Here is a 24,113-nt window from a genome sequence, read left to right on the forward strand (position 1 = left end):
AGAGTCACACAAAAAAAATCCTTCTCAATGATCACTTCTGTCTCACTAGAATATGTGGTGGTCTGTTTGTCTAAACAGTCTTCCTCTCTCTGGCTGTATTTTACATTGGCTGAATTTGTCACAAGCCTCTCCACTTCCTTGACTTGGATTAGCTTTGGTTAGCTCACTGGCTAACAAACTGATATGTACTGTATGTCAAATTTTAAAGTAATGTCCTCTCTCCCTCCACCGAACGTCGGCGCATGTTCGCTCTTAAGGCCTTTGCACACCGGGCGCGACGCGAATAAACGCAACGTAAAAGCGAATGTTTTGAAATGTGAATTTTGTCGCGTCTCACTTTAAGAAGCGACGTCCCAGAAAAATCGAACTCAGTTCGAAAAAATAAAAAACGCAAATTTGCGATGCGAAATGACGGCGCTGGTGTGGAGGCTTGTATTGACTCTGTATACGTTCGTTAATTAACGGATTAATCGCACGAATAAAACGCGCCCGGTGTGCAAAGGCCTTTACATAGTAAAAAAAAAAAAAAAAAAAAAAATTATATATAAAAAAAAAAAAATCGGATTTTAATATCGGAGCTGTCAGTCCGATATCCGATACGCAGATTTCGGCCATATCGGACCCGATACCGATACTGGATCGGATCGGCCCCATCCCTAGGTGCATTGTTTAATATTTAGAATGGTTCTTGTCCTTGAAGGCCACTGTAGCTTCTGTTATTATTCGAAAGGGTTGGGGTTACCCAGGGAGTGTTGCATTCTAGAACTTTGTAGAACTTTCTTGATGATGTCATATTACACACTGCACCTTTAAATTCTTACGGTATCTTTTGAAGCTGTAGTGATGTCAATATCAAAGGTCCCTTTTATGTTTTTAAGATGCTTTGTCCATGGTACCAAATAGGCTACTTCTAATGTTTCTGTGATATAGGCAACAGACAGTATATTATATAAACTTGTCTGAATGATCCATCAAGTAGAAGTCCCCCATTCCTAACGTACATTAGTTTTAGGCCTATTAGCAAAATGGATAATGATTTGATTTATAAAAATATCTTTTGGAGAGATCTAAAATCTGTTTATTTGTGTCATATTCAATTTGACCACTTTTGGTCTAAACTTGTTAATAAAATGAAATTTTAGTTTTTCTTTACTGACATTTTTTTAAATCACATTGCAACAAGTTTGGATACCACTGGTTAACTTGTGAACAATTAATTTGTCATTCAATAATATATGATGTTTAGGACAGCACTGATCACAGGGTTGGCAGTTCGATCCCCACCCCCTTCTGTTTACGTGCACTTGAGCAAAATATATAGGCTACTCCCAAGCTCGTTAATTACAGTGTGTTGATTCAGGGAGTATCCGAAAACTTGTGAAGCACCTTATAGCCTAAATGAAGCCATTAACCTGTAGTAATAATAAGGCAAAGTTATAATGTAATAAACAAAAGAAAGTCCATTGATGAATGTCCAAAATGTCTGAACATTTTCATTTTGACAGATAACACACAGCTCAAAAGAAGAAGAAAAAATCAACAAACACCAACTTTGCTTGACAATTTTTATTTATTTATGAATGAATAACGTCAAATAAAAACCAATTCAAACCATTTAAATGCCTATAGTAGATACAGTTGTCAAAATCTCCCCTGTACACGATTCCACTTCAGCAAATCGACCCTGAAAAGAACAAAAAAATATATTAAAATACACAGAAAAGTTAAAATTCACACAACAGCGCCAAACTGTTGCCATAACAACCCTCAGTTCGATCGTTGTAATCTCGCCCAGACATGCGAATGGGTCAGATGGGTAGTGATTGGTTTAATCATTGGGATTGCATGGCTGTTACATTTAAAATTGAAATTATGACGTAATAAGATATATATATAGGCCTACAGCTCCGGAAAAAATTAAGAGACCAGTCTGGATTTTTCTTCAATCTTCATCTCTACATTACTTAGGCCTATTGGAAATGCTCTTAATGACAAAAAATTTAAGCTATTGGAATTTGGTAGAAATGTAGTCAGTAGTTTATATAGCCTAATTAAACCAAAATGTTCATTCTACTCAAACATATGCCTATAAATAGTAAAACGAGAGACACTGAATATTTGGAGTGGTCTCTTAAATTTTTTTCCAGAGCTGTACTGTATATATATTTATATATAACATTATGCGATACATACTTGGATAAATGCCCATAAGGTCCACGCTGTTCTTCAGTTTATCTGTCAAAAAAATATGAATAAAATAGGTGTCACTGAGATTGAGGCCTAAATTTAAACAACATATTAGTACATTGTGTACACTGAATTATTGTATGAAAAAACATAGTTAGGATAACAAGATATATGCCGAATTGCAGACAGGCTAATACTACTCGAAACAATAGGTGATATGTGTCTTTAAAGGTTATAAATCTTGGTCAAAAAAGCGCATTTACACCAAATAACTTTAATTTTAATAGGAGATTGGCGTAACAGACCAGTTTTTGTCGTTTCACTACAGTAAAAAAATGTCATTATGAGCTTTCTACAATCATTATTAAACAAAAACAAATCAATAACTGATTTAATTCATAATTCACTCACCTTCTTACCAAATGGGATCGCCACGTGCAGATAGTTTCAGGGAAGGGAACGTTACTGAACGAAACTAAAAAAATAAATAAAAAATGCTAAAAAAAAAAACCCAACGTATTCTATTTATTTTACATGAATAGCGATTTCTTTCTTATAGGTGAAATTAAACTATTTTTCCCAAATACATTTTTCCTAAGGACCTAAAACTGCCAGCAACGTGCTCTTCCTTACGCAAACTACACCAGCCCTTCCCAGACTTCTTCTAGATTTCCTTCCTCTCGTCTTGTGTATCGAGTTTTTGGCTTTATGATCATAAGCGCCACCTGCCGCGTTGGCTGTACCCTCTTTATAATAGGCCCACGGCTGTACTGTATCCATAGATAGACTGTCTATAAAAGGCTGTACAGTAGTTCCCTCTGCGCATGCGCACTCGAGGTCTAGTCTCCCAGATTCATATACATACAGTAGGCCTAAAGGAAAACTTCCCCATTTTTACACATGCTGTAGGTTGCAGTCAGTACCCGCACACTACCTTCTTATTTAGTGTGACAGCAAAAGAAGTCCTCTCCTTTCGAATGTGAGAAATGGCATTTAGCACTTTGCCTTTATTCAATAACCCTGCGTTCCAATCCCCTTACTTCCCTACTATTTAATATGCCAGAAAAATATTTAGGATGTCCCAATGCATGCATGTCAATTGTAGTATGCTGAAAATACATATATGTCCCACTAACTCCAATATCATTTTGGAGTATTCGTCTTTATTCTTGACATTTCTCGACATAATGAAAAAAAAAATCTTCCTTATTTGATTTTTTTTTCTCTCCTGTGGCCCTAAAACTCTTCTGTACTTTAGTATGCAGTGTAGTAAAAAGAAAGAGTACGTGATTTGGAACGCAGGTCAGTCAAAGTGAAACTAATCCATGCATTCAGGAAGCAGTCACCACTAGTCACTGACTGTCATTATCAGCATATTGATAAGAGCTGCTTTTACACATATGTGGCAGTACAAAGAGTTGTTCCCCCTTCTTTTTTTAGTCACAAATCAGCTCCACAAAACTCTCTCTGTGTTTCTCAGTATGGCAGCGTTTACTAACTGCTGTCGCCCCCCCTCCCCCCTGACACTGGTGCAGGAGCTCTAGAAAAATCCCAAGAGGAGCCCATAAATGTTTCAGTTGTTGATTCAACTGCTAAGAAAAAACCTGGACGTACAGCAGAAGGTATAAAAATCCATGCGGGAATCACTGAAGGCTTTACCTCATGTAGATGCACCGACAGTGTTGTTGTAATTACTCAGAATTCCTCATTTGGGAAGCGACAGAAGTTACGCACTACAGCTTTGTTTTTCCATCCATGGTGTTTTTAATGTACAGTAAAGCATGTGATTGAGACACAGTAAACAGCACCAGAAGAAATGTGAATCTGCCGCCAATCTAGCCATGTTCCAACTATTCTGAGCAGTGCTGTGTGTGTGTGTGTGTCTGTGGGTGTCTTTCTGTCTGTCTGTCTGTCTGTCTGCGTGCGTCTGTGTTTGTTTGTTTGTCTTCGCGTGTGTGTGTGTTTGTTTGTCTTCGCGTGTGTGTGTGTGTGTGTGTGTGTCTGTCTGCGTGTGTCTGTGTGTGTGTGTGTCCGTCTGCGTCTGTGTGTGTGTGTGTGTGTGTGCCCGTCTGCGTATGTGTGTATGTGTGTATGTGTGTGTGTGTGTGTCTGTGTGGCATAATGCATTCATTTTACAGATCGCCCCTTTAGGATAAAACCTAAAAACATTGCCTCTCTCTACTCATTCATGGAAACAATTTTTTTAGCCTAGCCTGTAGCCTCGGTTAATAATTAATTAATTAACAGTTTTTTTGCAGCACTAGAAAAAGCCACACAATATCTTTAGCGCTCACAATGATTACAAATACTTGTCAAAATAAATATCAAAAGATACATATGTTCTGTTGTCTGTTTTCTACTGTGTGTGTTTAAGCTCAAATATACTGATTATTACATAAAAATGAATGACAGGCTTTTTTTTCTTCTCATTTTGGAAAAAAACCTGAAATAAAAGTATAGAAGAAGAAGAAGGAAAAAAGGGGAAAGAATAGGATAAAATGGAGGAATAAAAAGTGTTGAGAAAACAGCAAAAAAATAAAAGTAAAAGACATGTTTTTTAAAATTCCTTTTCCATTTCTATACCTCGTACAAGAGTCTTTTTAGTCCATTAGGAGAGTGTGTGAGCATTTTGTCAAGGTCCGTTTAGAAGTGTATTCCTTTTTGAGAACTGCCCATAATTCCGACGGCGAATTATTCCGACATCTCAATTTTTATCGGACATATTTCCACCGTGTTGAAGTCAAGTTTTTAAATTGGATTATATTCCACAGACATTCAACAGCGACGTCTTCTTACTGGTTTCACCTGCAGCGGGCCTTTGTTTATGTACTGTACCCATTTACAGAGCCTAGGCTGTGTATTAAAAAAGGTGGAGGAGTCAGCGATTCTGGAGAACGCTTGTTGATAAAAAACACTCGGTCAAAATCAGTGAATATCTCCTCATGATCCACTATCTGTCCGTACTGTGTATGTGTACTGAAAAAAAAAAATCCAGTGATAATACACAACCTAGGCTCTGTAAACAGGCATGTTGCTAGCTACCGTGGCCCCTTTGTTTACATACCAGTTTACAGAGCCTAGGCTATGTATAAACACTGAATTTTCCCCCCCCAGCGCACACAGTACGAACAGGTAGCGGATCGTGAGGGGATATTCACTGATTTTGACTGTAAGCACACCCACCAGCCGTCACACATAACCAACATACTGATTCAGTGACCATCAATAAAACACACTGTCTAGTTTACATAAAAACAATTTAGTTGCTGATGAATGTCTTGCATATCAAACTTAAAGGTGCACTGTGTAGCTTTGGGTGTGTCAGAGAAGTGAACATTTTATAAACGTATATTCTCATAACTGAATAAACAAACTTTCCTCACAGGAAAAAATGTGATCCCTGTGAACACTGTTTGAAGTTAGAAATCTTCCTGAAAAGTTACTGTTTCACTGTTGTTGTTTACAGCTGCCCTGAAAACTGCACAGTGCACCTTTAAAAAAAACAACTTCACCGTAGTTTAAATATGTCCGACAATTGAGCTGTCCGTATAACGTGACATCGGGACGTTATATCATGGCACCTTCCCTACTGCCACAGTCATGGAAAGTTTATGAATATCCGTCAAGAGGTGTCAATCAATCTGTGTCCATGTGTCCTTCACTTAGACTGGGTGTGAACAGCCCACTGTGTATCACCCCAGCTGTCCTCAAAACTTCAAGGGAGTCTCCTTTCAACATCATTGTTTGTGCCACTTAATTTAGGGTCCTTAAATCCTCCCAAGGGGGTCCCAAGACAAGAGTAATCCATGCCTGTCGCTAGCCCCACACAGCTGGGCTTGTAGTGACAGTTATAGGGGGCGGTAGGGGCAGGTAGAATAGCCAAAAAGAGACAGTATATTTGAGTATTCGTCCCCCTTTTAGCAGTTGATAGAAGCACAGTCTGTTTTTGCGTTCCCTGCAGAGTTTATTATCCTCATGAGACAGTGTCCGAATTCTTCCAGGATCATCCTCTCGGCTTCGACCTGCGGCTGGACAGTTTGTTCAGACTTCTTGGCCTGTTCCAGCAAACACTCGCACGTCGCCTCGAGAACCTCCTTCGTTACAAACGTATACGGCATCCTAACGGGGGGAGAGAGAGACAAATTAATATGTGTTACAGCAATAATAATAATTCATTTTATCTATAGGCGCCTTTCAGAGCACCCAAGGTCACCTTTCAGGGCAGAGTTAAAAAGAACAAAAACAGCAATAATAAAAGAACAAGACAATTTACACAAGTGGGATGAATATGGGTGAAAGACAACAGTTAGATGGAGTAAAGATGGAGACCCCTGTGGTCATTAAAGTATTATATTTTTTGTTAAATTAATAAATAATATGAATGCCATATTTCTTGTTCATAATGATCATAATGTTTTATATGAGGTAATTTCTGTAGTATTAAGCTTGAACGTATACGGCATCCTAAAGGGGGGAGAGGGAAAATGTATTATCGGTAGGGTTGTCAATATCTGAATTACACGTTTTCTTTTTCATAGTATAAATAAAAAGGTCTAAAATGTACATCTAGGTGTTTTATTTGACTAAACCTTGTCTGTTTTGCGTCTGTATATTTCTCCTATACAACCATCTTTAATGGCCATTATGTCAACGTTATTTTTCACACACACACACACACACACACACACACACACACACACACACACACACACACACACACACACACACACACACACACACACACACACACACACACACACACACACACACACACACACACACACACACACACACACACACACACACACACACACACACACACACACACACACACACACACACACACACACAGCTAGCGTTAACGTACTTCCCCCCTCCACTGGATATAACGGGCGTGGTCCTCATCAGCAGGTCTGAGATCTGTGAGGACAGTTTGGTCTTTGCTGCCGTTTGCTGCTGCACTCGGACTTCCGCTGCGTCCGCCAGATGCATCAGCGTCTTTCTCTCCGGACTCTCCTCAAAGTTCTTACAGCCAACGCACTTACAGATCGACGAGCACATAATCTTCGCCTGAAAAAAATAAAATACATGTGAGATTTTCATTCATTGAATATTATGACTGAGACAGTGTGTGTGTTTGTGAGAGAGTGTGAGTGAGTGAGTGAGTGAGTGAGTGAGTGAGTGAGTGAGTGAGTGAGTGAGTGAGTGAGTGAGTGAGTGAGTGAGTGAGTGAGTGAGTGAGTGAGTGAGTGAGAGAGAGAGAGAGCGTGTGTGAGTGAGTGAGTGAGTGTGTGTTTGTCTGTGAGAGTGAGTGATCAAGTGTGTGTATATATGAGTGAGTGAGTGAAAGCGAAAAAATTACATTTATGGAATACAGAGAAGAATAAGAAGGCGATAATAATGTGAGATTGTAAATAACTTGGTTAATTTACTTTGTTGGGTTTATTTATTCACAAAAAAATCATGTCTGAAAAAATAACCTAACCTAAAACTAAAGGGCAGTACAGAGAGTAAGCTAAACATGAAATACAGTAGAGAGAGTGTAACCTTACCTCGTAGCACTCGCAGTAGTTCTTCAAACAGCCGGAGCGTTTGCAGTTGCATCCTTTGCTGTGTCTGCGGTCCGACTCGCCCTGTTTGCCTTTTCCTATCTTCGGTTTGAAGGCTTCTGGGTTACGGTCCAAACACGTCTGGGAAAATAAATAAATCGAATATAGAAAAACCTGTTCACCTTTTTTTTATTATTTCAACAATCTTCCTTTTATGTATTTTACCCACAATAGCCATCACTAACAAGATTATACTCCATTTATATATAGTTCTGCTGTCCATTTATTATTATTTTTTTTACATTTATTTCACTGAATACTGAAGATTTTAGTGAAGACCAAAAAAGTGTTTACCAAATGATATATGTATATTAAAAAAAAAGAAAGTCACCAATAATATTATCACAATGAGGAAACCAGGAAAAAGTAATGTAAGGAATGAAAGGGAGGGAATGGATATTGGATAATGTCATAAACATTGTGAAGAGGAGTCAGTTATTGATTGGCAGCTAGGAGTTGCTGTGGTCTGTTAACAGGTTGAGCCAGTGGTGTATTGATAATTTTGCTCTGTCCTTTCACTCGAGTAATATACATTTTTGGCTTCTGTGATTGCTTGAGGATTAGAGTATACTGTAGATGACACACACACACACACACACACACACACACACACACACACACACACACACACACACACACACACACACACACACACACACACACACACACACACACACACACACACACACACACACACACACACACACACACACACACACACACACACACACACACACACACACACACCTTTATGGCTTTGAGTCTCTCCGTTTCATGTTCCAGGTTATTGAAACAGTTGTTGCAGTTACAGTTACTGCAGAACTCTCCGTTTGCAAAGCAGTCACAGTATCTAAGAGGGAGAGAAAAACAGAACATTTACCTCAGAAAAATTAACTGAAAATGACTGAAATACAACCTATTAACATTACAGCTCCCTCAACGCAAACAGTAGTGAAGAAGTAACACCTTTTTTATCATTAGTAAATACAGTTACACATACACAGCTCCGGAAAAAATTAAGAGACCACTCTAAATTTTTAGTGTCTCTTGTTTTACTCTTTAGAGATATATATTTGAGTAGAATGAACATTTTGATTTTATAATATAAACTACTGACAACATTTCTACCAAATTCACAATAAAAATATTGCTATTTAGAGTATTTTCAATAAGTAATGTAGAGATGAAGATTTAAGAAAAATCCAGACTGGTCTCTTAATTTTTCCCCCGGGCTGTATTAAGTTGATCTAGTCAGGCTTTCTCTAAACACTTCCTTCAAACAAGTACAACGCCTGAAAAGTTCATTCTAAATTATATTGTATTAAATAATTAATTATAACATTAGCACTATACACTTACAGTTTGAGACACTGGGACTTGGTGCAGTTGCATGGTTTCCTCGGTCTTGAGGAATCTGCTGTGGACAAGCTGAGAAACAAAATAATAATAATACATTAAATAAGTAAAGTTAGGCTAAATAAATTCTGCATTCTTCATTTTTAATTAGTGCAATCTTAGATTTTAATTGAGGGATATGAGACATTATGCAAAAAAAATCACGGTTAATTTTGAACCAGGACACTGCAGTTCATATTGGAAAAAATTATCCAAAAATCTAAAAAAACACAAAGCATTCAGGCAAGGAGAGCCATTGTAGGGCAATATGGAATCAGTTCCATAGGGCCCTACAATGGCAATGGTAGGGCCCTACGTTTGGCCCTACCATTGCACAAACATGGATCCACCAATGCTGGCAATGTGGATTGGGGAACTGTTGAACTGTATTGGACTTGAAAGATTGACGTATGTTGCTGGGGGCAAGTGGGGGGAATTTGACAAGCTCTGGGAGCCACACATAAATATAATGGTGGATTGGAACTTGGGATAAATTTGCCCATTAAAAAAAATAAATAAAAATTATTTCTGTTCTATTTTTATTTATTTTTGGTGTGATGCAAGGTGTTTGTTTATGTGTTGTGAAAAAAAAATAAAAAATGCAATAAATATATTGTGAAAAACCCCCACAAAACAGCTCTTGAAAATGCCAGAAAATTATCTTGAAAAAATAATCAATAATAATTCTTACCCGTTGAGTGGCAGCCTGGCCTGAGTCTGTATGGCAGTGGAGGCAGTGAAAGCCGTGCTGTTGGCGATGGTCACGAACGAATGCTGCTGCTGGAGCTAAAGCAGAGCAAGATAACACAACACATATCATATCAAACAGTAGGGAATATTTAGGTCGTCTCAATACGCTTTCACAAAAATCAGATTGAAAATAAATGTTCATAAATATTATAAAAATGTAGTCATGATAACAGCTTTTTAATGTCCTTAGAATAGAATAGAATAGAATAGAATAGAATATATTTATTGCCATTTGCACAGGTACAAGTACAAGTGCATTGGGATTTTTGTGCGAATCTCCCTGAGTCAGCTTCAATACAAACAATGTATAAATAGCATTATAACAGGAAAATTCAAAAAATGAAAATAAGAAGAAACCTGTAAAGTAGAGTACGCCATGTTGGTTGTTTTATTTAATTTTGTCTTTTGTTTGTGTGTTCACTTTTTCAGTTGTGTGCGTTTGTGTTCTTTAAAAATAAATAAAAAGTATTAAAAAAAAAAAATCTGTCTGTTTTTTTGTTTATGACTTAGGTTTGCTACTGGATGTCTGAATTTCCTTCGGGATCAATAAAGTATCCATCCATCCATCCATCCATCCATCCATCCATCCATCCATCCATCCATCCATCCGAAAAGCACCACATACAAACCCCCCCACTCTACTGACCTGTGTGACGTATTGTGCGGGCACCACTGCGTAGCCGACGTTTCCTCCTCCGGGGGCGGGAGCGAGCACGGTGCCCGGGGGGAGGTTGGTGAAGTTGGGCTGAATCTGAGGCAGCGGGGTGGCCGGCATGATCAACCTCTGGGGCGTCTGGGTGGTCGTCACTACTGCCGCTGACGACATGGGCTTAGGGATCACCTGCAAGACAATACATAGGGTTAGATTTTGTGTTCTATCTATCCATCTATCTATCTATCTATCTATCTATCTATCTATCTATCTATCTATCTATCTATCTATCTATCTATCTATCTATCTATCTATCTATCTATCTATCTATCCATCCATCCATCCATCCATCTATCTATCTATCTATCTATCTATCTACTCTACTGCTGCTGACGACATGGGCTTAGGGATCACCTGCAAGACAATACATAGGGTTATATTTTGTGTTCTTCAAAATTACATACGGTTATTAAAATCAATGAATTCAGCTTAAAAAAGACCTGAATGGAAGTTCACGAAAATTTCCAAATGTTAACATGAACATGACAATTTTACAGTATATAAGTATACTGTTTTTTCTAATAAGAAGTGAATGAAAGCCTGTCTCAAAAACACTAAGGGATTATCTACAAGACAGTACAATACATAGGGTTACATGCTGTGTCCTTGAAGCTATACATACAATTAGTCAATCAATCAATGAATGCAGTTTAAGAAAGACCTAAATGAATAAAAAGAAACAGCACTTTTTAAAGTAGGAGTGACCGTTCACAAAAAAGCCTAAATGTTAACATGATGGCAATTTCACAGTGTATATGTCGTTTAACCCCCCAAAAAATAGATCAGATTTGGAAAGCTATTTTTTTTATGTGATTATGTGGTTACTACTGCTGCTGACGTCATGGGCTTAGGGATCACCTACAAGACAATACATAGGGTTAAATGTTGTGTCCTTGAAGCTAGACCATACAAAGTGGTACTAGGGATGTGTGTTACATTTTGTCATCTTGAATATGGAAATAAAAATATATACAATTAGTCAATCAATGAATGCAGCTGAAGAAAGACCTGGACGTATAAACAGAACCAGCATTCTAAGTAAAAGTGTGACCGTTTACAAAAATGTCTTGATGTTTATATGGTGGCAATTTTACCGTGTACATGTTAGACCCAAAAAAAAAAAAAAAAAAAAAAAAAAAAAGTAGTATGCGCTATTTTTTTTATGAGAAATTAATGAGCGTGCGTCTCAAAAACACTTCTGGAATCATTTTCAAAACTTTAATCAAACAAATTAAATAAAAAAAAAAAAAAAAAATCTGTATTTATTTTTACATAACATTTATTGTTTACCAACCGAGTACAACCCTGATTCATAGACTAGTAAAGTCACCTGTTTGATGTTCTGTGCTTGTACGATGGGGACAGACATCCTGACGGCCTGAGTGCTCACCACCATAGGTTTAGCTGAGGGACAAAAAGCAGCAGAAGTTATTACAGAAGAGCTTTCAACAACAGAGGATACTAGGGAGAATTTACAGAAGCTACGGTGGCCTTCAAGGACCTTCAAGAAGCTAGTCACTAAAGATGGCATCATCCACCACAGCCTCAAGTCTTTCCACAATATCAAGTATCACAGTATCAAGTTATTCTATAGCACTTCTTCCAACAGGTGCATTTCCCTCCTATGTAGAAGGTAATAAAAAAAAAAATGTGTGAGTGAGTGTGTCTGTCTGTCTCTGAGTGAGTCCTTTTGTCCATCTGTCTGTCTGTCTGTCTGTCTGTCTGTCTGTCTGTCTGCCTGTCTGTCAGTCCGTCAGTCCGTCAGTCTGTCTGTACCTGTCTGTAGTGAGCTGGTGCTGGGCCCGCTGTGGTGTCCGGTGCTGCTGGCGGTCGTTGCCGTGACGAGGCGGACGTAGTGGAAGCGACTTCCTGGAACTTGGATCTGCTGCACGTTGGGCTGCGTTGCCAAGGGGATGAGCGTCTTAAACTGGGAGCCGGGAACACCTCCAACTGACATGGACTGCACTGCTTTGAGGTTCTGGAAATAAAAATCAATCACATACAACGGGACGAAGGCCTTTGATTAGAGGGGATGCATCAACAACAGTAGGTTTTTGTCATTTTTTAAAAACTGCTGCCAACTTTTTTTTAATATACTAAAAACACACCAACTGACGTGGACTACACTGCTTTGAGATTCTGGAAATGTTCAAATACAAGAGGACGCACGCACGCACGCACGCACGCACGCAATCCCTATATCATTAGAAATGATATAGGGATTAATAAACAACAGGTTTTTGTTGTTAAAAAGCTGCTGTCAACTTTATTCATCTCTCTAAAGATTTATTTTTTACTACAAAAACACACCAACTGACATGGACTGCACTGCACTAAGTTGAGTAGGAAAAGTATCCTAAATTGATCCATACACAAAATCTTCCATTGGTACTCATCCGGGCATTTCCCGCCTACACAAACTCGCATATACAACTACAAGTTCCACAACATACTCAAATTGACATCAAAATGAGTATGAGTAGGACGTTAGTAGGGCTTTTAGTATGAGTAGGACGTTAGTAGGGCTTTTAGTATGAGTAGGGCTTTTAGTATGAGTAGGGCTTTTAGTATGAGTAGGACGTTAGTAGGGCTTTTAGTATGAGTAGGACGTTAGTAGGGCTTTTAGTATGAGTAGGGCTTTTAGTACGAGTAGGACGTTAGTAGGGCTTTTAGTATGAGTAGGACGTTAGTAGGGCTTTTAGTATGAGTAGGGCTTTTAGTACGAGTAGGACGTTAGTAGGGCTTTTAGTATGAGTAGGACGTTAGTAGGGCTTTTAGTATGAGTAGGGCTTTTAGTACGAGTAGGACGTTAGTAGGGCTTTTAGTATGAGTAGGACGTTAGTAGTGCTTTTTGAACACAGCCACAATCACATTTCATCCTAGCTCTGTGCTCTATGAGCCCACCTGTGTGTGTGTGTGGCCTGCGTTGACTTTAACAGGACTTCCGCTCTGCATGGTGAGTATCTGTTGGCCAAGCTGCACGCTCACCGGCAGACCCACCGACTTCTGAGACGCGTTGGAGGTCGGAGACGCCACGGAAACCACCGTTACCTAGAGACGAGACCGATAGAATATTCATCATTATCATCATACACTTTAATATTAGACTCGAGGTCCATTTAAAAAGACATACAATAGACAACACACATACATAAGAATAAAATAAAAAATTCAACCAGTTACGAAAAGGCACTTCCACCAATGTCTCCAAAATGTATGACTGGTATTGTTTAGCCCACACACAGAAACTAACAACCTGCTCAAATGTAGTTGTTTGTAAGGCACACAAAGCTTGAGGTTACAATCAAAATGCAATTCTGCATGTGCTGGCAAGAAGGTTTATTTTATCTATGTGTTTATTTTTTACAGGGACAGTGCAAAATCAAAATAAAACAATTGCACCATAGTAAGCTAGTAGCCAATTTGCTTCTGTAGACGTTACTTTTCTCAATGTGGTATTGTTTTTAGGTGTATATACTAACATTAGCGATTGCTGTATTCCCTTGTAGGTGTGTCAGCTCCAGGAGTCTTGTATTGTATTGTATTGTATTGAATCCTGTCTAACTGGCAACTGTCTTAAATGGAACATCGTTAGGATAATTCATGACACCTGACTTGTGCTTTTCTCAAAGAACAACCCTGCGTTCCAAATCACATACTCTTTCTTTTTACTAAACTACATACTAAAGTACAGAAGAGTTTTAGGGCCATATGAGAGAAAATAAATCAGATAAGGAAGATTGTTTTTCATCATGTCGAGAAATGTCAAGAATAAAGACAAATACTGCAAAATGCTATTGGAGTTAGCGGAGCATTTATGTATTTTCAGCATACTACAATTGACGTGCATGTATTGGGACATCCTGAATCCTATTCTGGCATTAAATAGTAGGGAAGTATGGGAATTGGAACGCAGGGTAGAAGTCGTTTTTTTAAAGATATTTTTTGGGCATTTTTATGTTGTATTGATAGTGTAGAGACAGAGTTGAAATGGGGCAGAGAGGGAAGTGACATGCAGAGAACGACCGCGGGCTGGAATCGAACCCGGGTCCGCTGCTGGCCGAGGCCCATGGGGGGGACGCCCTACCAACTGAGCTAAGGGCGCCCCACCTAAATCTTTTTCTGGCATACTTAATAGTAGGGAAGTATGGGGATTGGAACACAGGGCAAATCAGAAAGCCGAGCTGCACTAAAAAAAATGTCCGGTTGTGATGTTTGCATGTGAGGGTTATATCGCCATCTGCTGGTTTGGAAAGGGAAAGATTTCCCCAAAATGTACTTGTGGGGACAGGAATATTCTCACAAACAAAATAGGGAAAAACTAATTTACAAAAACACCAGTGCACCTCTGGACATGGCCCTGAATAAGAAACACTGCACCAACATGACACACGTTTCTGCCTGTATTTGTTCTTTGTCTTTACTATCTCTTAAAAGCTATTTCTGCCGTTTCTGTTTTTATTTGTTTTTTCATATTCATATCTATTTGTGCACATTTTTATGAGAACGTTTGTTGTTTTTTTTTTTTTTTTTGGTGATATATTTTGATTTCGGTCAAGCCCGGAGACAGTTGTTCTTTGTTTGTGTTCTTGTTGTTGTGGAAAAAAAATTGAAAACCCAATAAATAAATGAAAAAAAAATAAATTAAAGCTATTTCTAATATCTAATCTTTTTTTTTTCACAATATATTTATTGCAGTATTTATTTTTAATGTTGTAACAACACACACACAAACAACTGCACCATCATTATTGTCTAATCTTGATGCATTTTATGCCTCTGTAAAGCACTTTGAATGGCCTTGGTTTCTGAATTGTGCTATAGAAATAAACCTGCATTGCCTAAGAAAGAAAATAAAGGACCAGTATGTAGCCTTCACCTTACCTTATGTTTAAAACTATAGTGCGTGACTTTTTCATATAATACATTCAAGCCACTGTCCAACGGAGTGTGTATACCGTACCTTACTGGGAGTCTTGAGCGGGGAGATAGCGATCTTCTTGCCTTGGATACTTTGTAAACTGGTGTTGAGTTGCTCAGAGAGAGTGATGGTCCTTGGGCTCATCACCGGAGAACTCTGTGTCAAGACGCGACCTGTCAACACGAGATTTGAGAGAAATGTGGTTTAATTATAGAAGAATATATAATGAGAAAGACTGAGTGTGTGTGTGTGTGTGAGTGAGTGAGTGTCAGAGAGAGAGAGAGTGAGTGAGTGAGTGAGTGAGTGAGTGAGTGAGTGAGTGAGTGAGTGAGTGAGTGAGTGAGTGAGTGAGTGAGTGAGTGAGTGAGTGCGTGAGTGAGTGAGTGAGTGAGTGAGTGAGTGAGTGAGTGAGTGTGTGCTGTGTACAATATTAACCACACCACAGTAAAGCAATGACACAAACCTGCAATGACAGGAGACACTGAGGTCTGGGGATTTAGACCTTTGCTGTTTACGGTTTTCGTGATGATGAATTTGATCGGAGCCGCTGACGATGTCGGAGTTTTCTTTGCGATCTGTGGAGATAGACGGGCGGTTAAAGGAATACTTCACCCGTACGGAACCGGCATTCTATCGTTATAAACCGGCATTCTATCGTTATAAAGTCGCTATTATTATACAGTGAAGTGAAGTCACACTAATAAAATGTAGGGTAAGACAGTGAGACCATAAAACACTCTTTCTGCCTTTTTTTCAGGCTAGGATGAACTGATTTACATTGTTTTGCACATTTAACATTCAACTTAAATCCTCTTCCGTACCAATAACACTCTGTACTCTTACCTGTACAGTCTTCAGCTGTTGGGCTTGTAACGTAGTGAGCTGGTTTCCCGCGTTCCCCATCACCGGTTTCAGCTCGGACCTCCCGCCGATAGTCACCACCTTAAACTGCTGCGGCACCGTCGACTTCCCATCTGCCGAAATCTGCGACACCCCCGGCTTACTGCCCGTGTGCGGCAACTGCAACACTATGGGCTGTCCCGACTTGCCTATCGCGTGCACCAAAAGTTTCTGTCCCTCTTGCTTGATAACCTGGCCTTGCGTCACTGCCGATTTCGCCGCCTCCGTTGCTTGGGCCGACGCCACCTTGTTGAGAATGATTTGGTGGTTCGCGGCCGAGATTGTAAACGGCGCCGTCAGCTTCTGTAAGCCGCTCGTAGAAGTGGTAGTTAAGCTAGTCCCCGTAACACTGTCCGTAGCCTTGGTGGCGGCTGTCGAACAAGTGGCCATTGCTGCTGGTTTGAGGGTGAAAATGGGTGAGGGCGCGCTAGAAATCGATATGGGAATTTGCTGACTTCCAGAACTGATGGTAAAAGTGTTTGAGTCTGTTGTGGTTGACGTGCTAATATTGACTTCCGAACACAGGACGATATTTTCTGAAGAAGAAAGCGGTGTATCCGTCTCCATGGGAACTGGAGTGTCATCGCTGCTGGATTCTGATTTCCCCGTGGTAACGTTGTTGTTGTCGGGTTGGGAGGAGGGAGGCGGAGGAGGAGGGGGGATTTCTTCTTCTATGGATTCCGTGTCCATGATCTCGTCGGGAAGGAGGCTGTTGACTTCGGGCGACACCACGTCCATGATTGCAAATGGTTCAGCTCTCTGTTTAGATCAGAAAGAAAAACACAATGTGATTATTTGTTATATTGTCATAGGAAAATGTGTCGGAATCTTTAATTTAAACAATGTCTTAGAATTATTTGTTAATTGAGAAAATGTGTCAAAAAATGGATATATGTTTATCAATTGAACAGTCATTGTGACTAGAAATAAAATGTAAGCATCTAAGAAAAATAATCAATTTTTCTTTTAATTATTTAAAAAAAGGGTGCTACGAGGAACTTTTGAATATTTCTGAAACAGTCAAATTTTCCCTCTGATGATCATAAATGACATGTAACAGCCAACGAGACCATCACTGCAAAGAATGCTATTTCTATATAGTTTTTCTTAATGCCTTTGTCATTGGCATACGCTCACCCAGGAACAACAGCTGGCGTAGTAAAAACACTACCGGTTTTGTCCAAAGGGGGCGCAAGAATGAACACAAACTGAAAGTTCCTCTGAGCACCTTTAAAGTGTCTACAAGGAACTTTTAGTTTGTGTTAATTCTAGCGGCCCCTTTGGACAAAAGCGGTAGTGTTTTTAATACGCCAGCTGTTGTTGCAAGAAAAAAGAAAAAGAAAAAGCAAGCTAGCAATTTAGCCGCATTCACAATAACTGTATAGGGACGGTAGTGACCTGTACATGAGTTTTCAGTAATCTTGTCAGCAGATGGTCTCGTTAAAAAGGCCCCGGGCCCCTCACTAACTGACTACACTCACTGTTATCCCCTCCTCCCATAGACATGTGACATTTACATACAGTCTCTCTGTGTTATCTTAACACAAATATTTCAGACTATCATCTTTGTAAATTGCCTATGTTCTTTATTGGTCTATAGTCTGCAAACTACTGCACAGAAATTTAATTGAAAATGTTTTATTTTGAAAAAGTGAAAAAAAAAAAAAAAAAGCAATAATAAACAATAAAATAAATGAAACAAGTGGACGGTTACAATAAAGTAATATTTACAAACAATGAAAACCACAAATGAAAATAAACGGTTTGAAATGACAAGCTTGGGCTCAGAAATTATTGGCATGTTATAGGCAAGTTAAAAGCCTAGTTAAGCAGTCATTCGATAAGTTTTATGGTAATGGTTTAGACCGTATTTGACTTTTTATTTCTTCAGATATGCGATCGATTTGTCAATATATCGGATTGGCCAATCCCCACACACAAACATTTTAATTGAATATTAATTTTTATTGTTAATTTTTCTATTTATATTCTGGATCTTTGCAGTCACCTCAAAACAACTAACTGAAACAAATTCCCTTCATGTGAAAAAACCTACTTGGCAATCCGACTAGATTGTGTAATTCTTTGGGATGTAGAGTGTTTGCGTGTGAGCCAATAGAACCGTGTGTGTGTGTGTGTCTGAGCTGTGCTTGTTATTTTGACACGGGCCGACAGCTGACTCCGGGTCAGTTAGGCCGAGTCTTTGTCCCACAGCGTAACTCCACACACACACACACACACACACACACACACACACACACACACACACACACACACACACACACACACACACACACACACACACACACACACACACACACACACACACACACACACACACACACACACACACACACACACACACACACACACACACACACACACACACACACACACACACACACACACACAACTCAGAATTAAATTAAAGACCAATTAATCAAAAAACTAAATTGTGAAGAAAAATTAAACATCAGTTGCTTTTGGGTTAGGGGACAATTTTGAATAAAACACGACTTCTTTCTATGATCAAGTAAAAAGGTAGGAACATCTACTAATGCCAGCCTGATCTGTGTGAAGTTTGTACATCTGTAATTATTTAATAAATAAATAAAAAACACTGCAAAAAATTATATTTTGAGCTTTTAAATGGCACCATCAGATCATTTTTTTTTTAAATAAAATCATATTCCCTATTACCTAACATTTTAAAGATTTTTTACAAGACATGTTCATGCAAACCAAGGCTTAATTGTTTGATAAACGTATCCAAAGCCTATTAAATACCATAGAACGATTGATTTAGGACATTTTGGCGTTATATTCAAATTATTTATTCCCTGCTTTTTTAATTGATCTGCAATGAATAGTTTCACTTCCCCCAACGAAAAAACTGAACTTGTTTACATATCCACAAATAAAACACACACACACACACACACACACACACACACACACACACACACACACACACACACACACACACACACCCCCCCCCCCCTATAGAGGGAAGCAGGTCCCGGTTGAGTCAAAGAAAGAGTGAGTAAAACAGACGACAAGCAGTTTGCTGTCTGCGTTACTATTTCAGGCCCGGGGTTGTATTTCGAAAGATCCGCCATTTTTACATCGTCATCAGCCCTGTTAGCTAGCTCCACCATGGTCCCACTATAAAAGGCTAGCTTCCCCCTGCTAACGCTAAAGCTACCGGTGACAATGAGGGGGAAAAGGGAATTTAATAGCATTTATATTCAGTTGATAATAATTATACTACAAAAAAATAGAACTACAAAAGGGCTGAGGATAAAAACTACAATTAAGAAGTAATAAACTAGTTTAGCAGACAATGTAAACAATGCCAACGTTCCCTAATATAACACCTCCTGTCACTTGATATATGCATCTGAAATAACAGCTTAACAATGCAGTTAATACTAAAGTGCAAATACGGGGCTTATTGTCCTGCTCTTTGGGGTAATGAGAGTACAGTTAGCATGGCCTTACCGGCAATGAATGAAACATTATAGTTAGAAGTAGTGTATATTTTTTTGAGAGAGCATATTGTTAACCAGAATAAATACTACATACATAAGAGGTTTGTAGCTAATTTATAAGGATAACGGGACATATCAGTGAATGAAAGCGAGTATAAATGAATTATAATAGCACTTATATTGAGTTATAAATATTAATTTCAATACAAAATAGCACAGCAACATAAGAGCTGACAATTATATCTGCTGGTGTCTGTCTGCTACATTCAACTAGATTAAAACATTTTTAACAAAGCATTTAATACCCGCGCACTTACACATGTAGCGGCATGTTTATCTTTGTGCTTCGGGGTTCATGAGTAAAGTTAACAAGGCCTATTAACCACTTATAAATGACATTTTAGGTCATAGTCAGATATATTTTTTATATTTTGCACCCAGGCAAAGACCAGCTTGAAAACAAAAAAAAAACATCACTTAGAACAAGATTTTCAGAGCTAAGTTATAAAGGAAAACAGAGACTATCTTGCTTGTGTTGTTATCATTTAGTGACCCAAATACAGAAACAGATATTCATCAATCTACGTCTGATAGTAGCAAAGTTAGCTTTTTACTTTCAATTTGCAAAACGCAGTAACTTCCCCCAGCAGTTACCACACGTGATATTTACACTATGAGCTCATCAGAAGCGTGTATCTTTAGATAATCAACTTTATCTCCGCTCACACGAGACTGAAATCGATCAGACAACTGTACTAGCAAACTTGGCTGAGCAGAGCTAACCCCGAGCTAGCTAGCACAACATTACACACCTCAACATTTAACACATTATTTAAGTGCGCGGCTTCCGTACTAGGTGCGGTGTTTACGGCCGCCGAAGTGGCCCGACACACGGTCATGCTTACCCCGAGGTTTTCTTTAGACGCAGGGCGATGTTTCCAAGTAAAACGAGGAAAGGAAAAAAAGGCGATTGTTCAAAATACCGCGCCGAGCGCCATTCCTCCCTGACATTTCACAAGCTGGCCACGCCCTCCGCGCCCTACGTCACCGCTACGTCACCCTTAAAGGCGCAGTACCACTTCACAGACAAACGTGAGAATTTTCACAAAATAGTACAGGTCTGGGGAAAAATCAAGAGACCACTCCAAATGTTCAGTGTCTCCCATTTTACTATTTATAGGCATATGTTTGAGTAGATTGAACATTTTGGTTTTATTCTATAAACTACTGACAACATTTCTTCAAATTCCAATATATTTTTTGTCATTAAGAGCATTTTAAACCTGCAGTGTGTAGAATTTGGGGTTTTATTTCCTAGCAGATTTTGTAGAAAGTAATTATAATATCCATAAGTACATTTCATTTAGTGCATAATAGCTGAATTTATTTATTTTTATTATTATTTTTTCCCTTAGAAAGGGTCTCATATATGTCCATATTTCTGCATATCTTGGACCAAGGCCTAGTGCAGCCATCTTGAAAGTGTCATAGTTGGAATGTCATCAGGTGCATTGTTTAAAATTTAGAATTGTTCTTGTCCTTGAAGGCCACTGTAGCTTCTGTTATTATTCGAAAGGGGTGGGGTTACCCAGGGAGCGTTGCATTGTAGAACTTTCTTGATGATGTCATATTACACACTGCACCTTTAAATAAGTTATGTAGAGATGAAGATTTGAGAAAAATCCAGACTGGTCTCTTAATTTTAACAACAAATGCAGCTTTTTTTTATGAATGAAAATAATCTTCAACACATTTGTTTTTCTTTTTTATGCACTACATCACTTCCTGGCCTCGACTAAAACATGATACACTGTGTAAAATGAATTATGATATAAAAAAAATTAAGTGTACAAAATATGTCATGATGTACTTTGAACACAAAGTTACATTGACTGTGTTGTGAACATCATTATGTATGGTAGATATCACATTCATAGGTGCAAATTTACTGAAGTTTCCCCCCAACTTAATTGGTTTCCTTTGCAAATTTAAAGAATATATTAAAACACTGGCAGTTAATAACACAAAGTAAAGTGACAAAATGTCAAAATTGACAAAGATATTTTCAAAGAGGAATTATGTCTTGCATTTCGTTACGTTAGGCCTATTTATTTTATTATACAGTATGTGTATACCTCAGCAATATGTCCCTGAAAATCTGGAATATGTGCCGAGTTTATACCGGTTTATACATGAAAAGGGGGAGGGGGGAGACTCACACATTGAAATAAAAAGAAGGCAATAACTGAAACATTAATTAAGTATCAGACCCTACGTTTTATATTTTTTATACATTAACCTATTTTATAAATGAGTCTATGTTTGAACATTGTCTTGAATCTATATGGTGAAATACATGTTTTTATTCATTTTAATTGATTCCATAATTTCTTCTGTAGCATTAATATCATGGACCTATAAAGAAAGATTAATATGGATAATAACCTTGCTTCACACTTCACTACCGGTGTGTCTGTTGTCTGACTACTTCGCCTCGCTTCGCCTCGCTTCGCTTCACTTCGCCTCAGCTCCACCGGTCTGTGTGCGTCGTCCTGCCGCTTTACTTCGCACCGCGTTCGTTTCACTTCTGCCGCGTCGCTTCACCGCTCTCACCGCGCTCATCTCGGAGGCTCTTACAAACCGGAAGTCTGTTGCCCCTCTTGGCGGAGGAAGCCGGTTGTTGTTGACACTTCGAAGCTACAATGGCGACCGACGTGAGACAGGAGCTCGCGCAGCTCATGAATTCAACCGGTTCTCACAAAGATCTCGCTGCCAAGTATGTAACACTGCGTATACCGATGTTGTTACTCGCTAATAGTTGCTTTGGGCTTTTTCTACATGTAGTAAATAGCCGCTACATGGCTGTGACAGACCAAGCTAAGCTAACGTTAGCCACCGAGCTGCATTAGTATTACATACATTCAGTTAATGTGCATCTTACTGTCAGAGCACTGCATTGTACAGCTTGTCACTTTGCTTTTAACATTTCTTCTACGCGATACAATATGGGCGAAGCTACATTCAATGTTATGTGTTATAATAGGCCCATGAATTGGTATCTATTTTGCTACTGGTGCTTGATACTAGCTGACCGTGTTGTGTGTGATCTAAGGGTCCATATTCCTTGTTAAAAAAGCTCCCAGGCTCCAAAATAGTGTTTGACAATACATGTACTATATGGTTATTCAACACCTTAGCTTGTGATAACATGTAACGTTATTCAAAAGCAGCATAATCAAGTACAGGTTTAATTTTTAACTTTTATGCTGCATATTTTTTGTTGCGTTAGACTTAAGTTTGTTTCCATGTCCTTATTACACGGTCTCATCCTATTCATTTAGCAGCATCTGACAAGTTTCCTACAAGTATTAAAATGCATTTCATTCATAAATACAAAAAATAGGGCAACAACGTCTTAAATCAATCTCTTAAACGTCTTAAAAATGCTAAGCCATGTGTAGTAGGATATTATCAATAATTCTTCTTTCTGATGTGTCAATTTAAATTTTGTGGTCCAAGTCTGTACGTCAGTTGATGTCATGCGAGAACTACAGCAAGTAGTATGGTCTGGAAGCACTCCGTTTAGAGCAGTCTATTCGGGGGAAACTGGGCTGGCCTGTTTTTATTTCTTTAAACCAATCACAATCATCTACGGCGGGGCTAACCCCGGGAAGCAGCCAATGGAGGCGTAGCGTTGTTTGCCGACGCCAGCGCTTAATAGACGCTGGCGGAAGTGGTCAAGCCAGACTATGCGAGAACTAACTAACTGTCAAATCTTTTGTAGATATCGACAAATTCTGGACAAGGCGATCGGCTTCACAGACGCAGATCAACTAGAATCCTTGAAGGCCTTCGTGGAAGCAAGTATGAAGAGCCTAAATACTTCTGACACCTTCAGATGTCTATTTATCATCTATTTTATCGCTATTTATTTCACCATATGAACTTTACCTTGCTGTCCTTCACCGACCTCTGTTTGTTTATTTAATGTGTTTTTTCGACACGTACACATTTGTATGTTGTTGGTGTGATTGTGGATTGGGATTGATTGATCAATTCATTCAATTCATTTCAGTCATTGCTGTAAGTGTTTTTTAATGTGTGCTGTTGTATTTTAATTTATGTATTTTATGTAAAGCACTTTGGTG

At 38.8% G+C, this 24,113-nt stretch overlaps 2 protein-coding genes across 2 annotated transcripts in view; one reads left to right on the forward strand and one right to left on the reverse strand.

The window, feature by feature from the left end:
* Positions 1-3,960: 3,960 nt before the first annotated feature.
* Positions 3,961-20,995, reverse strand: lin54 (lin-54 DREAM MuvB core complex component). Its single transcript, XM_080047161.1, has 14 exons — positions 20,871-20,995; positions 16,418-17,233; positions 16,038-16,149; positions 15,617-15,747; positions 13,558-13,704; positions 12,430-12,631; positions 11,984-12,057; positions 10,588-10,782; positions 9,883-9,977; positions 9,156-9,224; positions 8,544-8,646; positions 7,740-7,877; positions 7,055-7,257; positions 3,961-6,306 (listed from the first exon to the last, which is right to left on the reverse strand). The coding sequence occupies exons 2-14, from the start codon at positions 17,210-17,212 to the stop codon at positions 6,105-6,107; spliced, it is 2,466 nt and encodes an 821-aa protein (XP_079903287.1). The 5' UTR covers positions 17,213-17,233; positions 20,871-20,995; the 3' UTR covers positions 3,961-6,104.
* Positions 20,996-22,656: 1,661 nt separating this feature from the next.
* The window catches only part of cops4 (COP9 constitutive photomorphogenic homolog subunit 4 (Arabidopsis)), an 8,456-nt gene continuing 6,999 nt past the window's right edge, over positions 22,657-24,113 (forward strand). The window contains exons 1-2 of the mRNA XM_080047182.1: positions 22,657-22,741; positions 23,750-23,829. Of these exons, the coding sequence (XP_079903308.1) occupies positions 22,668-22,741; positions 23,750-23,829 (154 nt within the window). The 5' untranslated portion in view covers positions 22,657-22,667. The remainder of the gene's footprint in view (positions 22,742-23,749; positions 23,830-24,113) is intronic.

The sequence above is a fragment of the Ammodytes marinus genome (genome assembly GCF_949987685.1).
Source record: "Ammodytes marinus genome assembly, chromosome: 18".
In the NCBI taxonomy this organism is placed as follows: Eukaryota; Metazoa; Chordata; class Actinopteri; order Uranoscopiformes; family Ammodytidae; genus Ammodytes; species Ammodytes marinus.

What these genes read in the sequence shown, in the direction of transcription:
- lin54 (XM_080047161.1), bottom strand. Translation starts at nt 17,212, where the DNA reads ATGGACGTGGTGTCGCCCGAAGTCAACAGCCTCCTTCCCGACGAGATC. An exon ending in AAGCACAGAACATCAAACAG is followed by an intron (nt 10,783 to 11,983) that starts GTGACTTTACTA and finishes ATTGTCTTGCAG; the next exon opens with GTGATCCCTAAGCCCATGTC. An exon ending in AAGTCCCAGTGTCTCAAACT is followed by an intron (nt 8,647 to 9,155) that starts GTAAGTGTATAG and finishes TCTCCCTCTTAG; the next exon opens with ATACTGTGACTGCTTTGCAA.